At 39.1% G+C, this 22,166-nt stretch overlaps 1 protein-coding gene across 1 annotated transcript in view; it reads left to right on the forward strand.

Annotated features, from left to right (window-relative positions):
- Positions 1–4,608: 4,608 nt before the first annotated feature.
- The window catches only part of SCN8A (sodium voltage-gated channel alpha subunit 8), a 123,626-nt gene continuing 106,068 nt past the window's right edge, over positions 4,609–22,166 (forward strand). The window contains exon 1 of the mRNA XM_090273193.1: positions 4,609–4,884. Coding sequence (XP_090129319.1) covers positions 4,609–4,884 — 276 coding nt within the window. The remainder of the gene's footprint in view (positions 4,885–22,166) is intronic.

Raw genomic sequence — 22,166 nt, forward strand, 5'->3', positions numbered from 1 at the left:
ATTCTGAGATACAACTATGTGCGTGTTTGTATATTCCCAGTACAGTTGGGTAAAATTAAGAAGACTGTCATTTCCCAGTGTTGGAGGGGGTATGGAGCAACTAGAACCCTCTTACACTGCTGGTAGGAGTATCACTAAAACTAAACATATGCCCTCTTTTGACCCCAGCACTCCAGACCTGCCTAAATGCTGAGGAGAAATGAATACATATGACCTCCAAAAGACATGTACAAAAGGTTCTTAGCAGATTTACTCATCATAGCCTAAAACAATAAACATCCGAAATGTCCTATTAGGTAGAATGGATAAATAAATTGTGCCATATTCATACATAGAATGCTATATATACAGCAACTAAAAAAAAAAGTGGTTCATACTACACATACAACAAAGATCAATTTCACAGAAATAATGTTGAGTGAAAGAAGCCAGACCCTGAAGAGTATACTTATAGTCTACTTATATGAAGTTCAAGAACAGGCCAAACTGATCTGTGGTGATAGATGTCAGATAACCTTTGCTGGGAGAGTATGAGGGTTGGTGGTGATTGACAAGGGAGCTCAGAGAGCCGTCTGGAGTGCTGGAAAAAATACATAGCTTGATCTGAGCAATGGTTGCCCAGGTATATATACATATGTACAAAATAACCAATCTGTGCTCTTAAGACCTGTTCAGTTGTATTATGTTCTACCTTAAAACAACAAACTAGAAAACCAAAACAAAAAGTTACTCTAACTAGAGTAGATGTCCTTGAAGGGAAGCAATAGAAGAGAATGCTTGAGGAGTGAGATTGTAAAAGGCCTTTGAGTGGCAGTGTTTGAATTCAGTTCTATAACTGGTAAGTTTGAGGGAGGGGAATGACATAATTAAAGAAGATTTTTAGGGAGATGGATCTTTGGAGATGTGCCTGGTGGACTGAGGACTGGTCCATGAGTGGGATACTGTTGAATATGACCTGAATTAGGGTGGTGCTGGGTTTTTTTCTTTTGACTATTTGATGTCTTTAAAATTTTTTTAAAGTTAAAATTGACAGTCATTATTATTTTGTATTAGTTTCAGGTGTACAACATAGTGGTTAGACTATCACATATTTTACAAGGTGTTCTCCCTGATGTTCCCAGTACCCACCTAGCACCATACATAGTTACTAGAATATTATTGACTACGTTTTCTATGCTGTGACTAGTATTTTGTAACTGCCAATTTGTATTTCTTAATCCCTTCACCTTTTATACCCAGCCCCGCAAATCCCCTCCCCTCTGGCAACCATCAGTCTGTTCTCCATATCTATGAGTCTGTTTCAATTTTGTTCATTTATTTTATTCTTTGGGTTCCACATATAAGTGAAATCATATGGTATTTGTCTTTCTCTGACTGAGTTATTGGGAGATGCTGTTTTAAATGGAAACTTGGAAGGAAGAATTAGAAAGGCTGGTGACTGGCTGGGCAAGGGCAGCAAAGGACAGCAGGACAAAGATGACTGAGTTTCCATGCTTAGGTGGCTAGGAAAATGATGGTCCCAATAACAGAATTAAGAAAGCCAGGAGGAGGAATCTGTTTGGGAAGTAAAAACGTGTGGATTTTGGTGCTTTAATTTTGAAGTGGTGACAGCAATTGTGGGGCTCAGAAGAGCAGTCAGGGCTCTTCAAATAACAAATCTGAAAATCGCCCACATACAGATTATTTTGAGTAGATGAGATCCCTGAAAGAAAGTGTAACAGAGAGATTGCAGAAGGTCAGCCCTTAGAAAAGAAAGAGGCGATGGGGAAGAGGAGACTGTGGTTGTGGATGGAACCAGAATAATAGAACAGAATCAGGATCACTTAAGCCAAACCAGGAGAGAGGGCGGGGTGTGGAGATGTAAAGGGAGAAGATACAGTAATAAGAGAGGAAAAGGAAAGATTGAGAATGCCATCGAGAGCAGGAGTAATTGAGGGACTATTGTCTTGGAGAAGGGAAGAAACAGGATCTGGCAGCAAAGGCAGAGGACTTAGCCTGGGACAGCTTTACTTGTGAAGAACTCAGGTGTGTATAATCAAATCAGGTCACAAGAGTTTGTCAGCATCTTTAGTGACTTCCTCTTGCAGTATTCTTTGTCCTCTAAGTAGGAACTGAGGGAGACTCAAGGTTGAAAATGAGTGTGGCTGTGGGAACTACGGAGTTCCAGTTACTTGGACTAATTTTGGGTTCCAGGCATAATCCTTTCCTCTGTGGAAGGGATACAGAAGTTTAAGACACCACCCCATGACCTCTGGGAATTTATATGGTGCAATTCAACAATAATTAAGAGCGAAAACAAATGTGAGTAGAATGTTTTGAATCCTATGTCATTTTCTAGCTTGTAACTCAGCTACGTTAGATCTCTGTGCCTCTGTTTTCTCATCTGTTAAATGGGGATAACTTAACAACATCCAGCCTATATCTTGTGGAAATTAAATGAATTAATACAAGCAAGGTGCTTGGAACAATGCCTGAAACATAGTAAGTACATGATAAATGTTAGCTAAGATCATGATAAATCTACAGGAGTTTATAAGGGGAACAATTAGTAAAGGCTGGAGCTAGTGGGAAGACTCTATGGAGAAATGGGGATTTATGGGAGGTAATTCAGGGATAGATAAGAGGAAGGGAACGAGGAAGAAGGAATTCTAGGTTGGGTAAAACATTGTGAATAAAGCCTTAGATCAGTAAAGCCATTAGCCTTTCTATGTGATTTTTTTTTCCGTGACTGCGAGGATTCCGGGTGGGGAATACTGGGAGTTAGAGTAGGAGAGGAGGATGGATAACTGATTATTTGTCATAATAAAAGAAGTGTGAGTTGAGGAGTCAGAGCTGTTTGGTTGTGATTTTCATCCTGACCCTGTGACTTTGGGCAGGTTGTCCAATCTCTTAGGACCCCAAGCTTCCGAATCAGTGAACTGAAATGGACTGGATCTGTAAATCCTTTGTATCTATCTCTAAAATTTCATGCTTCATATGTGAAAATGATTTCTTTGACCATACTGCCTGTGGAACAGTGGTTTTTTTGTTGGTAGTGTTGGGTTTTTTTTGCATAGCGTGAAGCTACCAGGTCTGTGTCCAGGCAAACTTGTGGCTCTGGCCTCATTAGTCCTGGGCTGTAAGTGAGTAATCTGACCAACCTGCATGTGAGCACTAGTTACTGCCTTTCCAACACTTAGCAATCACCACCACTAGAGAAATCTGGGGTCTCTGTGGGTGTATTTATAAAAGGAGCCCTTGGGTATTCACTCCCAATTATTTAGAGTTAACTCTACTACTGTTCTCTTGAGGAGCTGAGTTTTATGGATGCTAGCCTTGAAGTGGACCCTGAGGGCTAAGTAGGAGGGAAAGAACAATTGCCAGCCTTTTAAAATAAATTTCCTGGATGATCTTTGTTGCCAAACTAAAGGAAAGAGCAGCACCTGGAGCACCAGATGAATTGCCAGTAACAACACCCTAAAGCTTTCATGATTAGACTCACCTGCCAGGGTTCTTTTGTGACAGTAACCAAATACTGTTGCTTTTGACACTAGGGAGTCTTTTGTCTTAAGACATGGATTTAAATAACCCAGGACCCTGTTTAAACATAAACGAAAATGGGCTTTCAAAGACCATGCTTAGAAATCATTTGCTCTATTATTGGCACTACTTCAGCTTTTCTTTATAGAAGGGAATTGTGGTTTGTTACTGTTTTCACTTCCAGCCCTCCCTGGTTTGAGCCCCTCCCAGGTGGCCCACAGGCCTTTCTGCTGTCCTTCACTCAGCAGGGCTGCAGTACTGTTGCATCAGGGGAGGTCCTTAAACATTCCTCTCCCATTTGCTGTTCCATGCTGCTGAGTGGGAATAGTAGAGCAGCATCTGCCCGCTCCACAGAGAAAAGTGTTTTGCATTTGTTTCTGGCAGGAGCTTGGTCATAAAAGAAGGTACCTGGGCTTTTATACTGGATGGATTTTACACAACTTGGTGAATTGAAAAACATCTTGAAACAGAATAGTGAAAGCAGATGGAAGCTATTATATCTATATTTTGTGCCTTCAAAGTTTTGAAAGGTTTAGTGTTTTCAGAAGCTGGAATTTGAAAAGACTGACAGTTTACCCTTGTGTTGTCCTTGGAAGTTAGAGTATTTCTTTGGGGAGTAGAGTTCCAGGAAAGGAAGATGACTTGAGCATGTAAAGAGTCCACAGCTAACATGTACCTCTGGATAATGATGAATATGCCTTATTAGTTTAGAATAGAAGTTCTTGGAGGGTATGGAATTATCTTTGTAGTTATATGTGGTTCCTAACAGTGAGTTGCATCTAAGTAAATAATAAATACTAGCATTCAAGAGACTCCCATCTTTTGATCTTCTGGCTGATCATTCCCCTGAGGGGTGGTTATAAACATGCCCTAGTCCATTCATGTCACAGATTTTTCTGTTGAGAAAAATAACTGCGTCCTGGAAGAAACTATATGTTGCAAAGGTTGTGAATAAAGGTCGAATGAGTTGGTCTGGTCTGGCCTCGTTTTTGAGCAGTGATTGATTAATGCTGTCTGTGTTGCTTTTTCTTTCAGAGCTGACCTGTCCTGGACGCAGCATAACTAACGAAGCTGCTGCAGGATGAGAAGATGGCAGCGCGGCTGCTTGCACCACCAGGCCCTGATAGTTTCAAGCCTTTCACCCCTGAGTCGCTGGCAAACATCGAGAGGCGCATTGCCGAGAGCAAGCTTAAGAAGCCACCAAAGGCTGACGGTAGTCATCGGGAGGACGATGAGGACAGCAAGCCCAAGCCAAACAGTGACCTGGAGGCAGGGAAGAGTTTGCCTTTCATCTACGGGGACATCCCACAAGGCCTGGTCGCGGTTCCCCTGGAGGACTTTGACCCATACTATTTGACGCAGAAAGTGAGTTGCAAGAGGTGGAGAAACAGCTTCAGACGCCCCTTTCCTAACAGGCTAAGGGGAGATGGGGGAGAAAGAACTGTCTCTTTGTCAAAGTTTGGATAAGTAGTTAAGCTTTGATTTCAGTTCTGGCTCATGGGGATTCTTTTTCAGTTTAATTGCTGCCAAGGGTCATTTGTGGGTTGTAGTACTTCTGAACTCTCTTAATAAGACATATATTTGGCTCCTGGCCAGATCAGAAAAAGAGGACATAAATGAAATGGAACTCTTTAATAGGGTCCAAGAAAGATGACGTAGTAAAAGATGGTATAGCCCTGTAAAATCACACACACACATTCAAAATTCTATCTTTAAATATAAAGATGGTATTGGTATTGTGACATTAACAGAACTTGTTGTTAATACAGTGAAAATGGTGGATTTGTACTCTTACTCAGCCCTGTTTTTGACATTGGAGCATAGCTATTGGGCACAAGAAGAGAATAAAGGAAGCAAACAGGGCCAGTGAGGAGAGACTCTGGGTCTTTCGCCTTGTTACACAGTTGTCTGGGGTGAGCCAGCACTGATTCTTGCATTAGAGTCTCTCCTGTTACTCCTGCTAGTCAGGAACATAAGTAAAGGAAATACGAATTTCATTTGGTTGAATTTCAAACTTCCCTAACAGATATTTGACTAAACCTTGGGTTTCTTTCTCATGATTATCTTCCGAATCAAGGCAACAAGCGGAGAAGCAGAAGTGAAGCCCCCTAAATAATCCACCAGCCAAGTAATTAGCCATTGAATAGTGGGGACTGACATCAGACACCATTTTAGGGGATGCCTCATTTAGCAGATGTCATTTAAAGAATTAAATTGATATGTGTTTCAAGATGAGGGGTGGGGAAGGCTTTGTGTAATTACATATTTATAAATACAAAGTTTAACTAAACTGCTTTTATTAACAAAACTGCTTTATAAACTGCCCTTAACTAAATTGCCTTTCAATATTTACATTTTAGATGAAATTTTAGTTTCTTTGGCTTAATAATGGGACAGAAGTAAGATGAGGCCAATGGTGTCTGGACTTAGTTATAGTTGTGGAGGCATTTTTAGTTCAGGGTTGCAAAAGCAGTTAAGACAGTGTCTTAAGACAAAATGGTGCTTTATCAATGTACTTCTCTCACAGTTCAGAACAGCTACACAGCAGGAAATTGTGGGGTCAATAGCTTATGTCTTCCGCTGGGAAACTGAGAAAGTTTAAGGAACAAAACATGGTATAATATAAAGAACCGTAGACTGGAAGTAAGAAATCCTGACTCTACCATGATTCACCATATTCATTATATCATTTTTCTTTTTTTGTGTATGTATTTTTTAAGCTACAACATAATTTATGGGACATGAAAGTAATAAATGAAGGGAAAAACTTCTCAAAACTAGTTCATGTCCTTTAGCAAGTCACTTCACCTCTATAGGCCTAAATTTCCTCATCTAGAAACTGAGAAGTTGGACAGAATTTTTAAGGATTTTTTCAGATACCAAGTTCTGGGGCTAAGTAGTTTTCATAAACTGTCATTGATTTACCCATTTACTCTTCCCTTTTTTAAAGCCCTACTTTTTTACCTGGGCCTCAGGGGAGTGAGGGAGGAGGCATACTTTAACTTTCTGGATGAGTGAATAAGGGAACATGGAAACTTCAACTGCTTTTAGAAAAATATTTTATTTATTGTAAAATTTTGAAGTATATTTCCCTCCTCTTTCCTACCCTTGCATCCGTGGCCTTATTAGAACTATAAAGAAATGACAAATTATGGGGTTCAGATTGTGGCTGTTTAGAAAAATTTGGTGTAACTTCTTCAGAAAGTATAATATTCTTACAGCAATAAGCAGGCAGGTAAAGCCCTTTGACCCTTGTCTTTCAGATGGCTAAAACCTCTTTTGTTTTTTGAATTGTTTACTTTTCTAACTCAAATGCAGATTAAATTTTCTTTCTTAAACTTGACTTAACATGTGAAAAATATCTAGAGCTATTTGTTGTCAGAGCCCAATGTTCCTTTTCATGCCTTTCCATGGTTCCTGCCCTGTAGATAATCCCTCATGTTTCAGGTTTCAGTGGCCCTGGCTTGGCAGTGAAGACCCAGAGAGGAGGGATTTCTGGTCCTGATAGGTATCATTCCTTAGGTAGGCCAGATATTGGTGGGGTTTCATTAGGGGACTGGCTTTTTGTGACAGACAGGCAGTCTGACTTTAGCCTTTGGCTTTACCATAAGGATAAATAGTTCCTGGAAAGAATAGCTGTAATTGTTGTGTTGGGTTTTTTTGTAATTCTTTTTAAAAAATTGTGAAATATACCACCATTACTATACTACCATGCAGAAAAGTTCATAGATACATAACAATGATTATTATAAAGCAAATGAACTATCATCCATGACAAGAAAGAATATTAATAGCACTTCGTAAGTATTAATTAAACCTTTAAATAAAGGATTTATCAGTTGATTAAAAATAGATTTGTTCAAGTTTACTTGCAGATCTTCACTGGCATTAGTTTTTACTAACTAGGCCAAATTAGCAAGGTCTCCCCTTCAAGGAGGCACACTGGGAATTAAACCACAAATCAAATAATCCTAAGGGTAGAAATGACTTTAAGAGGACATTCCCTTCTATTGTTTTCAAGCTGCCTTAAATAATTCTTGCAAAACAGAATTTCTTTACTAAATGATGCAAGTGGATTTCTTTATCTTTTTCTCATAGGTCTCATTTTCTAATAGATTAATAATTTTTGTTACTCTCATGGAAACTTGGTTCTCATTTCTATCCCTCTTTATTTTAGAGGGTGAAAGAAAACTAGTTCCCTACTAGTAAAGTTCTGGTTTCATCCCAGTGTGGATTTCACACTATCCTGGCACACAAAGTCTTAAACTTTGTGTATCACATTTTCAAGATACTCTTGTACCCACTGATGCTGGTTTAAGCTATCACAATAAGCTTCTTGAGATCCGCAACAGTATTGTTTATGTTGCATTTCACCTGAGAACCTGGGTCATCTTCTCTTTGGATTGCCTCAGACCTCCCAGTGCTACAACATTTTCTTTGCCTCTTGGTACTTTGTTCCAATGGTTTTTTGTTTGTTTGTTTGTTTTTGGTTTTTTTTTTTGGCTTTCCTGTTTTTTAGCCGTTACCTGCAAATAATTGAATTTGAAGACCATTACAATTTTTTATTTATTTAATTTTAAAAATAGGTAATATGCTTACATAGTTAAAAAATTCAGTAAAAATGGTATTCCGTTAAAAGGTATTCAGTAAAAAGTCTCCCTGCATAGGCAACCACTGGTAGTAGTATCTTCCAGAGTTTCTTTATGTACAAGCAAAAACAAGTAAGTATTTTAAGGAACTTGGACTATCTTGTATATTTATTTTTTGTTTTCTTTCTACTATTTTCTTAAGCCTGTTGAAGTCTTAATTTTGTTATTTGTTTTCCCTTCTTTCATAATATGTAATAGAATCAAGTTTTATAAGTGTAAATTCTCAGTGCATTTTTCCCCCTCCCCACACTTTTTAAGAGAGTCACATCAATGACTTTTTCCCTATTGCTTGAAGTGTGTCTCTGTCTTCACTACAAAAAATACTCTCCAATGCTTAATAATAACTTGTTGAATTTAAAATGGCCACATCTATTCCTAATACCTATCTTATGGTAGCAAAAAAGTCTGTGGTTAAGTTGAAAGAAGGCTTTCCAAGTTGGCTCCTTCCCCTTTTCTCCTCTCTTAAAACTAATCATTGATATGTGTGTTCTTTTTGTTTAATCAGTATACTCTCTTATAAGAAACTCCCATAAACAAAAATCCAAATTATGGAATGGACTGAGCCTTTAAATAGAGCACATTCCTATTGCACTAAAAAGTTGTATATGGTTTCGCAGAGTTCAGCTTGCTGTCAGCTGTTCATGTCTACCTTTTCCTGCAAATTGAAGACTTCCTAGAATTATAGAAAATTAGAATATGGTAGCCTCCTAATTATATAAATTTAATAAGGTGTGAAGTACATTAGTCAAAGAGCTAGGACTAGAACCCATACCTCCTAACTCTTAGTTCATTACAACAAATTTCTAGTTCCCTACTTTTCTAATTTTCTAATTAATTGATCCTCAGCTTCACTTGGCTCTGTTCTTCTGAAGCTAAGCAGGCAAATATAGAGTCCAAAAATATCCTTGCTTTTTCATTCACATCCCTGATAATCCCTGTGGTTAATGAACCTTCTTAGGATGAGTCCTAAGAAGTACATTGCTTCTGAGGGAAAGGATGGCATTCAGTTTAGCTCTGGTATCACGTGTTCTCAAGTGAAGGAGCTCCAAGTAGTCTAGCAGCAAAGACAAGTTATTCCAGAGACTTGGGGCCAGTATCAACACTGCTACAACTCTTCTGCTAGACATGTAATCGGGAGGCAGTTTACTTACCTCTCCACATATTCTTACTTTTTAAAGGAATTATCCCCCACCTGCCTCAGTCCCCCAGCCTACCAGCAGGATGGCTTAGTGAAAAGAGCATCTAACTAGGAAAATGAAAACCTTTTTTTCAGTTCTACCTTTGCCTCTTGTTTGTCCTTAGCCAAACCATTCAAATCCTCTGGCTTTCAATTTTCTTATCTATAATACATGCAAGATATAGTTGGACTTATATCTATATCTTTCTCATTGTATTTCACACATATGGCTGTCACATACTGTGTTTTAGCAGTGGCAAGCTACTAGGTGGTTTCTTTAGGTGTGCCCCGCTTTGCATTCTCCAGCTTCTCCTCTTGGAAGGTACTCTGTCCTTTAACTTCACCCTTGGTCACTACCCGTTCGTCCAGGTCCAGGCCTAAGGCCTCTTTTTTGCTTATAGCCTAACTTGATTCTCCTGTACCAGAACTAATTTCTTTTCCTTCTGAATTTCTGTAATACATTAATATCTTTAGCCCTATCTTTGTTAAGGACTGGGTTTTAGCTTTAACTCAGGTTAGGTGTGGCAGGGCATCCTGTTCCCAACGATGCTTATATTTTTCTCCTTTCATCGCTAATATTAGTGGTATTAGCTTCCTCAAATGAAGAACTTAGTGAGAGAGAAAGAGAATGAGTCCCATGAGCTTCTGGTAGAAAATCCTTGCAGAATCTGTTTTCACAGATTTCCAGCAGATAGCAGAGCAGAGAGTGGCTGTTAAATGAGAGTTTACATTCATTAGGTGTGATCTGAAGTGTTGCTAATGAGGTATTGCCTACTTTTGCATGATAAACCTAGATGCTGCTTTCTGTTTTAAATAAAAATTTCACATTCTAATATTTTGTTTTATTATTGTTAAAAATTTTTTGCAACAACAACAAAAAAAAAAAAGTAGTGCTTTCATTAGTTTATTCACCAAATCGAATTGACGCAAATACTTGTGAGCCAGTGGTAGGTAGGTCATTTTCCGGGTGATGGATTAAATGATGTGGATGTTTGGGGTTCCTTTCCACTCTCCAAGTATCATTATCTCGAGGGAGAGGGATTTAATTAAATATTCCTAAGTCAGATTCCACTAGCAAAATAGACCAAGAGTTAGGAAATCTTGTTTCTGATCCCATCCATATCTAATTCTAGGTGATCTTGGGCTTGTCAGTTAACTATTCATCGTTTCAGTTTCTCCAATCTAGAAAGTTAAGATAATGCTTATAGCTAATATCCCACCTATTGTATACAGTTTTTGTGAAGATCATGTCTTGATTACCCTATATCAAATAAAACAGCCTATTGCCCCAACCCTGCTTCATTTTTCTCCATAGGTGTATAATATATTTATTTGTTTATTATTCATCCTCTTCTATACTCATCAGCTGGAGCAGTGCCGGCCCTGTAGTGAGTGCACAATCAATATTTGTTGAACGAATGAATCAATCTGATGAGATAATGCATATGAAAACACTGTGCTTTTGTAAATGCTTTGAATAGAAAAGGTGACATAATGAAAAATGATTCCATCTACAAAAATGGATTGAATTCTAGGAGGAAAAAGACTGATTACCAATATATCTTTTCCTTTCCCAAAGTATTAGTTTCCTTTAGGGTCTGAGGAAATGCAATAGGTCAGGAAATAGTTCTCCTAATGTTTTGGAGATATTTTCAGAGGACTAGATGACTCTTGTTAAGTGTTATCAGTCTTATCACTCCTCTTGTAGAACCTTAGAACTAGAAGAGACTTTATAAAAGGGCATTAGATAACAGCCTCTATCTAGTGCTTGAATCTCTTCTTGATTTATTGGTATCACACATGTATTATAAGTACTGCGCGCTAACCGATTGCGCCACTGGAGCTCCGGTATCACACATGTATTATAAAAAAGGATGTTACTTCCTGAATATTTTAAGTTGTCCTGTCATGTCTATCTGTATTAAGTATTTTGTTTTTTTCTTGGCTGTGTGAACTATATTAACTGACTATAAAGAAAATGAGAGAAGCTGACATGGAATATATACCAGCTTGGGTTGCCTCATAATACATTATGGTACATTTACTTAACAAATACTTCTTGAGTACCTCCTGTGTGGGAGGCATTGAGGGCATTGCGTCCTCTTGGGGTGGGGGGAAAGATTGAAAAAGTCCATTCTTGACCCTTAAGTAGCTTATAACATGTAATGTGATATCACTTTTGACAAGGGGCCCCAGAATGCGCTTTACTTACTTCATAGAAAGAGTGGTATTTGAATTACACCTTGGATTTTAGAGAAGAGGGATAGACTAGAACATTCTAGGAGAAAGAGCAATGTGAACAAAAGCTCAGAGACAAGGACAACTAAGAAAAAGCTGAGTAGTATGATATGATTGGAGTGTGGGGACATGACTGAGGAGCAATGGGAGATGAGGCTGGCAAGGGAGAGCTGGAGCCAAATCCCAGGGGACTGACAATGTTAGACTAAAAACTTTGATGTTTACTTGATAAGCAGTAGAGAATTACTGAGTGTTTTCCAGTGGGAGCAAGGATATGTGATCAAAGCTGTGTTCTAGAGTGCTGACTGTGGCAGGGATGTGAAGGATGGACCAGACAGAAAGAGAACTGGGACAGAGAGACCGGCTGTGAAGTAATGAGGATCTGAACTATAAGGGTGGAAGTGGACAGGAAGGGGAATGGATAGAGTCAAGGATTTTGTTATCATGGAGGATAAAGCAGAGTTGAGCATTCGGCCAGTTATTTGATAAAGTGCTATTGAGCATTTTCTGTGTGCCCAGCCTCTGTTCCATGCCCTTCAGAACAAAACAGAGAAGTTCTGTATATTCTTGGAACTTAGTTTTCTTGAGGAGATAGATAATAAACACATAAAGAAACAAAATCATTACAAAGAATGCTAAGTGCATTAATGAAGATAATATGGTTCAGGTACTTCAGTTGGTGGTGCACTAACTTGGTACAGAGACTAAACTTGGAGAATCCAGAATAACCAAAGACTATGATACTCAGCTATTGGCGTCTTAATTAGGCCTTTAGCTAGTACTTAATTATAGGCTTTAAAAGGACCCATAATGCAGATATTCTGAGGTGTTTAAAAGCCAGCATTGTCACTCCGTTGAGAGTTTGCCCATCTTGGATTTTTAGATAGGCAGGAGTCCAGTACATTTTAGCATCAGTGTGAGTTACAGGGGTACCTGCAGAGAAACCTAGAATTAGCTCCAGAAAAGAACCTTAGTCTTCTTGTCTTTGTACAAGTACTAAGTTGTGATTCTAAAGTTCTGAGCCACAGTGTTTAAGAGGCAACTTTTACTTGAATTCTAGGATGTGTGTTATTAGCTGATCACTACAGCCATAACATTTCACCAATTGGTAATTTTAGGAATTAGTCTCTGATGGTTTCTCCAGGGCGTAGGTTATGAAATCTTACTCCAAAAATTGACCTGGTGAGTGGGTTACTTAATAATAACCATTTAAATGTTGGAGGATATTTCAAGGTTATAATAATAATGATCATCTTCTGACAGTATATTTTAATTTAAATTTTATTTTTCAATTACAGTTTACATTTAGTATTATTTTGTATTAGTTTCAGGTGTACAGCATAGTGGTTAGATAATCATATACTTTACAAAGTGGTCCCCCTGATATTTCTAGTACCCACTTGGCACCATACACAGTCATTACAGTATTATTGCCTATATTCCTATATTGTACTTTACATCCCTGTAACTATTTTGTAACTACCAATTTGTACTTTTTTAAAAATCCTCACTTGGGGACATCTTTTTCATTGCTTTTAGAAAGAGGAAGGGAGAGAGAAACATTGATGTGAGAAAACATTGATATAAGAAAACATCGATTGGTTGCCTCCTGTGTGCTCCCAGACTGGGGATCGTATGTTCCTAGACCGGGGATCAATGATCCAACCACTGAGCCACACCATCTAGGGCCCAATTTGTACATCTTAATCCCCTCACCTTTTCACCGAATCCTGCAACCTTCTTCCCCTTTTGCAACCATCAGTCTGTTCTGTGTAACTATGAGTCTGTTTCTATTTTGTTTGTTTATTTTGTTCTTTAGATTCTACATATAAGTGAAATCCTATGGTATTTGTCTTTCTCTGACTGACTTATTTCACTTAGCACAATACCCTGTATGTCCATCTGTGCTGTCACAAATGGTAAGATTTCATTCTTTTTTTTATGGCCAACTAATATTCCATTGTATATATGTACCACAGCTTTTTAAATCTACCCACCTATTGATGGGCACTTGGGTTGCTGATACCATGGCTATTATAAATAATGCTGCAATGAAGATAGGGGTGCATATGTTCTTTCAAATTAGTGTTTTGGATTTCTATAGCTATATACCCAGAAGTGGAATTGCTTGGTCATAAAGCAGTTCCATTTTTAATCTTTTGAGGAATCTCCTTGCTGTTTTTCATAGTGGCTATACCATTCTGCATTCCCACCAAAAATGATGAGGGTTCCTTTTTCTCCACACTTTCGCCAACGTTTGTTTGTTGATTTTAAAATGATAGCTATTCTGACAGGTGTGAGGTTATATCTCATTGTAGTTTTAATTTGCATTTCTCTGACGATTAGTGACATTAAGCATCTTTTCATATGTCTATTGGCCATCTGTCTATTCAGGTCCTTTGCCTGCTTTTTAAAAAAATTCTTACCCGAGGATATGTTTATTCATTTTAGAGAGAGAAGAGGGGAGAGAGAAAGAAAGAGACAAAGACATCAATGTGAGAGAGAAACATCAACCGGTTGCCTCCCATATGTGCCCCGATCCAGGATCAAACCTGCAACCTTTTGGTGATGGATGATGCTCCAACCAATTGAGCCACTGGCTAAGGCCTCTGCCCACTTTTTAATTAGTTTGTTTTGTTGTTGTTGAGTTGTCTAAGTTATTTATAAATTTTGGATATTAACCCCTAATCAAATATATAATTGGCAAATATCTCCTTCCATTCCGTAGGTTGTCTTTTCATTTTGTTGATAGCTTCCTTTGCCAGGAAAAATGTTCTGATATTTTAAGTTAACCATATTTTAAATTCCTTTTTTAGTCAAGAGTACTTAAGACTGTATTGTCATTATACAGAGGGATGCTTCTCTTACTAATTGTTTCCAAATTCACATGAGTTGTAATTTCTTTTATATGTAATTACATATGTAATTTCTTTACATATAACCCTGTTTGTCACTATTTAAGATTAGGATTGCCCCAGTATATGACAATTTCTGCCAATTCTGATTCTAAATAGCAGTAGAGTTTGATATAAGCTCTGAAGAAGCACTTCTATTCCAGACACTTTAAAAAAAAAAAGATTTTATTTATTTATTTTTAGAAATATCGATATATGGTTGTGTCTCATGTGTCCCCAACTGGGGACCTGGCCCTCAACCTAGGCATGTGCCCTGACTGGGTATCGAACCAGCGAGCCTTTGGTTCACAGGCCGGCACTCAATCCACTGAGCCACACCAGCCTGGGCCAGACACTTTGTTGAGGTAACAAAGTTTGATCGATTGAATCAAGTTTGAATAAAAGATTCCTTCAATTTCAGAGGATGAGGTGTCCCATCTGATGTTCAAGGCCAATCCTTCTCCCTGTGCTTTTGACCCCATTAATGCCTCCTGCCTTCTCTAGAACATCATTCTCTCAGTTGTCCCCATTCTTTTCTATACTCTCAATCTTTTCCTCTCATATTGGTTCCCTCCCCTCAGTTTATAAACATACTCAAAGCCTCTCCCATCCTAATGATCCCTCACTGAACCTCAGGTCCCCAGCTCATCTAATCTCTCTTCATGCCACTGAAACTTTTAAAGAGTAGCCTTTACTCACCATCACCACCTACACATCTCCCACCTAACCTTCCATTCTTGCTGCCTGACTCTTCATCCTTACCTCTTCACTGACATTCTCGGGATAAGATCCTGTGTGATTTCAAATTGCCAAATCTAACACATTTTTTTTCAGCTCTTATCTCACTGAACCTCTGTGCTGTATTTGAGAGCATAGATTCTTGCAGCTTTTTGCTTCCTTGGCCTAGTTCTCCCTGTACCTTAGACTATTCTCTTTCTCTTTCATTTTCTCTGCCTTTCCCTTAAATGTTACAATTCCCCCAGCTTCAGTCCTTGGTCTGTGTGCCTCTAATTTGGCACTCTCCCTCTCCCTGGGTGATCTCATCCATTCTTCAGTACTCTTGAGTGTGCATCTTTAGCCTAGAATACTTCTTAATTATTCAGCACCTTGCCAGGTATCTCTATCTGGATTTCCTGCAGGTAACTCAGTGTATTCAAAACTGAACTCATTTCTTTCCTTAAACCTACTTATCTTCTTTCACTTGTTATTTTAGTTGACAATACCACCGAAATCTAGATGTCATTATTGACACCCCAATTTTCTGCAGTCCTGGAGGATCACCAATATTAGAGAGCTCTCAGTAGAATGTTGCACATTTTTACAAGTAAGGAAAAATTATGGCTCAGAAATGTTCATTTACTTAGTTCAAATCTCCTCAACTAGTGTGCAGTAGAGCCAGGTTTCAGTTCCAGGGATGTGTAAATTCAGCACTCATAGGCTTTCTACCATACTGTCTCTATTAGAGTATGTTGCAGAATGATTTTTTGTTTTCTACTACCGCTTTTAGGTAATATTCTGTCATTTTGCAATGCCTCAACATGAGTTAGCATGTTGAGGGTTTTTGTTGTTGTTGTTTTGAGGGTTTTTTTTGTGTGTTTTGGTTTCTTTAGTTCATCTGTTTCATACCATATCTTCAGCATGTTATCTAAGACATAGAAAAGATTAGAAGACTTTTGAACTAAAATTAATGCATTTTTATTATTGAACGAGTTATCAAATTATCAAAAGAGCTAAAGTATGGAAAAGGTGATGGTACAGTTTCAGAAAGTTGCATATAGTTGTTAGTTGATTTTAGCTGTATCATTTCCTCATGTCTAAGCGATTTATTCATACATAGCACAAACATGTATGAACTGTTTACCTTAGGCCAGATGGACATTATATTATATATATTATATATTCTGCTTGCTAAGCTGAGAAAGTCATAATAATTAGAAGATATACCACGCCTTTAAGGATCTCAGTGTCCAGTGAAAGATACTGATACATAAAAAAATGAGGGTAGTGCTATAAAAGAAGTAAGTACAAAAAAAGAAGTGTTTTGGGGGGACACAGAAAGGATAATTCTGTTTGAGAGAGTTGAATGGGGCCATCGTTAAAGTCGAGGTGATATTTGAGCTGGACCTTAAAGTATTAAAGTTTTCTAGGAAAATAATTCACTTGTTGGAGAAGAGAACAAAGAGTAGTTCAGGTATAAAGAACAGTACATATTTTCAGAAATTTGAAAAGTTGAATTATTTAGCACTGGCCTGTGTGGCTCAGTTGGTTGGAGCATTGTCCTATACACCGAAAGGTCGTAGGTTTGATTCCCGGTCAGGGCACATGCCTAGGTTGCGGGTTTGGTCTCTGGATAGGGCGTGTAAGAGAAGGCAACTTGTTGATGTTTCTCTCTCACGCATCATTGTTTCTTTCCTCTCTCTCTCTCTCTCTCCCTCTCTCTCTCTCTCTCTCTCTCTCTCTCTCTCTCTCTCTCTCTCTCTCTCTCTCTCTCTCTCTCTCTCTCTCTCTCTCCTCCCTTCCCCTGTCTCTAAAATCAGTAAGCATGTCCTTGGGTAAGGATTTTTTTTTTTAAGTTGAAATGTTTAAATAGTGAGTTCAGTTGTGACTGGAGCATGGGTTTTAGTTTGGTAAGACAGAAGATAAAGCTAGAGATAGAGAGGCAAGTGGGCCCCCAATGTGTGCATACCAAGCAGATTTTATTTTCTCTCACTTGAGTTCTCAGGTCTGACAAAACCTCTGGGACCCATTTTGAGCCAGTGCAGCTATATAGGTGTCTTCCATTGACTCTGGACTCTGTGTCTAGCTTACGTACAAGTGTTCTACTGGTTTATATCAAGTGTGTGAATACTACCTAATGTAAATATTAGCCTTGCAGTCTCCTAATGGGGACCCCAAAGATGAGTAGTCTGTGATAACAGCAGCAGCATCATAATCACATTTATTGAGTGCTTATTTTGTGCCAGGCACTATATCAAGGACTTTTTGTGAATTTTTTATTTAATTCTCACAACAGCCTGATAAAGTAGGTACTGTCTATCAGTCATTATCTCTGTTTTATCAATGACATAGCTGAGCCATAGCAACATAAGTTGCCTCAGATCATGATGCTAATAAGCAACAGAGCTGGGTCTTGAATCCAGGTCTTGTGGCCTCTAAACCACCTTGCTCTGCTGCTTTGTAAGAGAGGAGTGGGATTAGATTCTGGAATGTGAGTACAGTGTCTCAAGGAGTTAATATACTTCACATGATACCTGTAGTTTGCTCTACCCTAGAGCAGCTGCAATCCATGCACCCTAAGAGGGCAACGGGGAACAAGTTCAAAGGCAAACTCATATTGAAGGACAATTAGGAAGAGTGCCCATGTAGGAGGTTCAGAGCTGCCCTGCCCTGAGGAGCAGGATTGTGCTGGCTCAGCGCTGAGGCAGGTGCACAGTGCTGCTATTCTGCCAGGTATGGCTTCCTGTGAGCAGGAGGTGGGCAGGAGGGGTGTCAGCTGCTTCAAAAGTGGGTTGGAGGGCATGGGGTTACAGGGTCAAACCAAATGAGAAAGTGTGTTTAGAAGCACCTGAAAAACTATAAAGCCACAGACAGCTGTGGTGCTAGCATTATGTTCATCAAACTGAAATTGAGGGGAAAACACCATAAAAGGGCTACGTGATCTCTGAGGCATAAGAAAGGGCTTTACTTTTTTCCAGAGTTACAGGGATTCAGTAAAAGAGATTCCTAGATTGATGACCTGGTATGGTGAAAAGAGTTCACGGCTAGACACCAGGTCACCTGGACCCTGGTAATTCTCCCCCTCCTGTTCACCAGCTCTGTGTCCTTAGCTTGGGCACCATACTCTATGCTTGGTATCTAGTCTGTAAAGTGAGGATTTAGAGTTGATAAATACTTTTTAAAACTACAGTATGGTGTGAATTAAAAGTATAGGCTTTGGAGTTACATTACCTTAGTTCAGTTCTAAGTTTCACCACTTAATAACTTTATAGTTTTAGGCAAGTTACTTAACCTTCCTGCCTCAACTTCATCTTCTAAAAATAGTACTTAACTCATGGAATAGTTGTGGTGAGACAGTTACTGTATAACACATCTGATACGGTGTCTGCCACAGAGTAACTACTTAATATGTGTTAAATATTATTATTTCTTCAAACAGACTCATAGGTACAATTATCAATGACTAAAAGGGATAAAAGCATAAATATAGGATTTAGAGGTCTCTCTTGCTCAGTCCTCAGTGTAGTGGAATAGACTTAGAAGATAAGTACTCTAAATTTTCATATAGTTCAAACAGAAGTATAAGCCTAAGGGGAAAAAATTGCCTGTGTTCACTTATTCTGCTTCAGTTCAGTATGTCTGAAGATAGCTGGGAACACAAGCATTCTGGAAATTCAGGCCAGTTGTGCCTTTGCTGGAGCCTTTCCTGGGGCACGCTGAGACTGCCATTGTGATTTTACTTGAGGGACCCAGTAAGCAAATTAGTGTTAAGAAAGGTACCAGGACTGCTTGGTCAAGGTTGCGGCATAGGTAAACATGGCTTGTCCCCTCCCACAACCACATCAAAAATACAACTAAACTATAGATCAGCCATCATTCAGAACCATCAGAAATCAAGCTGAATGGAAGTCCTACAACTAATTAAAGAAGAAACCACATCAAGACTGGTAGGAGGGGTGGAGACGCTGAATGGGCTGGTCCCACATCCATGTGAGGTGGATAAAAATCAGGATGGATATCATAGCTGAGGAATTAGGAGTCCCAGCCCCACACCAGGCCCCACAACACAGGGTTCTGGTGCCAGGAAAATAAATCTCCATAACTTCTGGCTGTAAAAACCAGCGGGGATTGAGGCTATGGAAGACAGAAACTGCTGGAATCCCAGGCAGTTCCTGTTAAAGGGCCTGTGTACAGACTTACTTGGACTCATTCCCTCTGAGCTTTAGTGTGAGGGCAGTAGATTTAAAGACACCAGAGACATACAGGGAGGAACTGAATTGTCCAGCATCAGAGTGAGAGTTAGGGGGACAGCCTTCTCACGGACAGATGTGCTGGCAGAAGTCATTGTTCCTTTCCTGAGCCCTCCCCCCACAGAGCTGGCAGGTGGGTGCTATATCTGAGATTCCATCAACCTGGCTCAAACTATTTTTCCCACCCTGGTGATTCCCTGAGGCCCTGACACACCCACATTTCAGGCCCACCCAAGCTGTTTCCAGTGGCTTTTCCATATCAACTGTTTGTCTTGACCCATGCTTTGATGTTCCTAAAATTTCTCAAGCAAGTAGCATCTCGCTTCAGCAAGTCCCATACATCTTGCTAAGTTGCCCCAACCCGGCACTTGCAGCAGCCAGCCTTGGTTCACACCCTGGCCTCACATGAACCCTCCAAGCCCAGCACAAGTAAAAGCCATCTTCAGATTGCTTTGTAGCTTATGCCTTGTGACCCTGGGCAGAACACAGGCAGTGACACTCAAGTCTCGACTACAAAAGGAGGGTGTACACAGCCCACACAGTGGGTGTACCTTGAGTACTCAGCTTGGGTAATAGGGGAGGCTGTGCCACTGGACCCTACAGGACACCTGCTACATTAGGCCGCTCTACCAAGCCTGGGAGTTGTAGCAGCTCTACCTAATATATAGAAACAAGCATAAGGAGGCTGCCAAAATGAGGAGACAGAAATATGGCCCAAATGGAAAAACAGAACAAAGCTCCAGAGAAAAGAACTAAACAAAATGGAGTCAAGCAATCTACTAGATGTAGAGTTCAAAACACTGATTATAAGGATGCTCAGTGAACTTAATGAGAACCTCAATAGCATAAAAAAGATCCAGTCAGAAATGAAGGATACTCTAATTGAAATAAAGAGCAATTTGCAGGGAAACAACAGAGTGGATGAAGCTGAGACTCAAATGAGCAATGTGGAACATAAGGAAGCAAAAAATGACCAATCAGAGCAGCAAGAAGAAAAAAGAATTTAAAAAAAATGAGGATAGTGTAAGGAGCCTCTGGGACAACTTCAAGCATACCAAATTTGCACCATGGGGGTGCCAGAAGGAGATGCGAGAGAGCAAGAAATTGGAAACCTATTTGAAAAAATTATGACAGTAAACTTCCCTAATTTGGTGAAGGAAATAGACATACAAGAACAGGAAGCACAGTGAGTCCCAAACAGGAAGGACCCAAAGTGGTCCACATCAAGACATATCATAATTAAAATGCCAAAGGTTAAAGACAAAGAGAGACTTAAAAGCAGCAAGAGAAAAGCAGTTGGTTACTTACCTCTAAGGGAGTTCCCATAAGACTGTCAGCCTATTTCTCAAAAGAAACTCAAAAGAAGGGATGGGCAAAAAGTATTCAAAGTGATGAAAAAGCAAGGCCCTACAACTAAGATTACTCTATCCAGCAAAGTTATCATTTAGAAGCAAAGGACAGATAAAGTGTTTCCCAGACAAGAAAAAGCTGAAGGAGTTCATCTCTGCCAAAACACTATTATATGAAATGTTAAAGGGTCTTCTTTAAGAAAAAGAAGAAGATTGAAAATATGATGAATAAAATGTCAGTAAATACATATCTATCAACTATTGAATCTAAAAAATAAAATAAATGAACAAGCAGAACAGAAACAGAATCAAGGATACAGAGAACATTTTGATCATTGCCAGATGGGAGAGGAGTCAGGGGGATGGGTGAAAAAGGTGAAGGGACTAAGAAGTACAAATTGGTAGTTATGGAATAGTCAGGGGGATGTAAAGTACAGCTTAGGAATAGAGAAGCCAAAGAACATATATGCATAACCCATGGACATGGACAATGGTGTGGGGGTTGCCTGAGGGAGTGGAGAGGTGCTGGGCAGAGGGGGGCAAAGAGGGAAAAATTGGAACAACTCTATTAGCATAAACAATAAAATATAATTTTTTAAAAAAGTATCAAGGCTCTTTTCAACATGGTGTAGTTGTTTTGACAGTACAGGTCATTCATTTCTGAACAGCTTTCCAGTCCGAAGTAGAATTTGTTTAGATTCAGGATTATATTTTTCGTTATTAAAATAGAGAACATTGGAAAGCAAGTTTTTTTGTTGCCTGCTCTATTGGCTGTATAGATACGTACGCAGAGTGAATGCCAATATCTTTGGATTAGTGGACAACTGATTCCTACTGTCATCCCTGTGCTAGCTGTTCTTCAGATCAGCTACATTTATGTTATCATTGGATGGAATACTACTTCTCTGTGCATGCACACTCAAACCAATAGGCAGAGAGGGTTTACCCCTGGTAAATGGTACCAGAATTAAGAATTTATAATTTAAGAATTAAGAATTTAATGGAACTAGTATAAATGACCCATGGGCATGAACAACAGGGTGGGGATTGACAGTGGGAAAGGGACTGGGGAGGCGGGGCAGGGGAGAGCAATGGGGGGAAAAGTGGAACAACTGTAATAGAACAACAGTAAATTAATTTTTAAAAAAGGATTAAGAATTTATAGTTAGGCAGGAAAGAGCTAACAACTGCTATCAATCTAACTGGCCAATTGCCTGGTTCAGAAGAGGTACATAGGTCTAGGAGCATAAGATTAAATTATATATATGTATATATTATATGTATGTATATAATATATGTATGAAGTCTGTCTGGAAAAGTCTAGCCATTGTTAATACAACAAGAACAGTTTGCATGACATTGCTATAACCTGG

Source organism: Furipterus horrens, unplaced genomic scaffold, assembly GCF_987537825.1.
Source record: "Furipterus horrens unplaced genomic scaffold, mFurHor1.1.pri manual_scaffold_4, whole genome shotgun sequence".
Classification (NCBI taxonomy): domain Eukaryota; kingdom Metazoa; phylum Chordata; class Mammalia; order Chiroptera; family Furipteridae; genus Furipterus; species Furipterus horrens.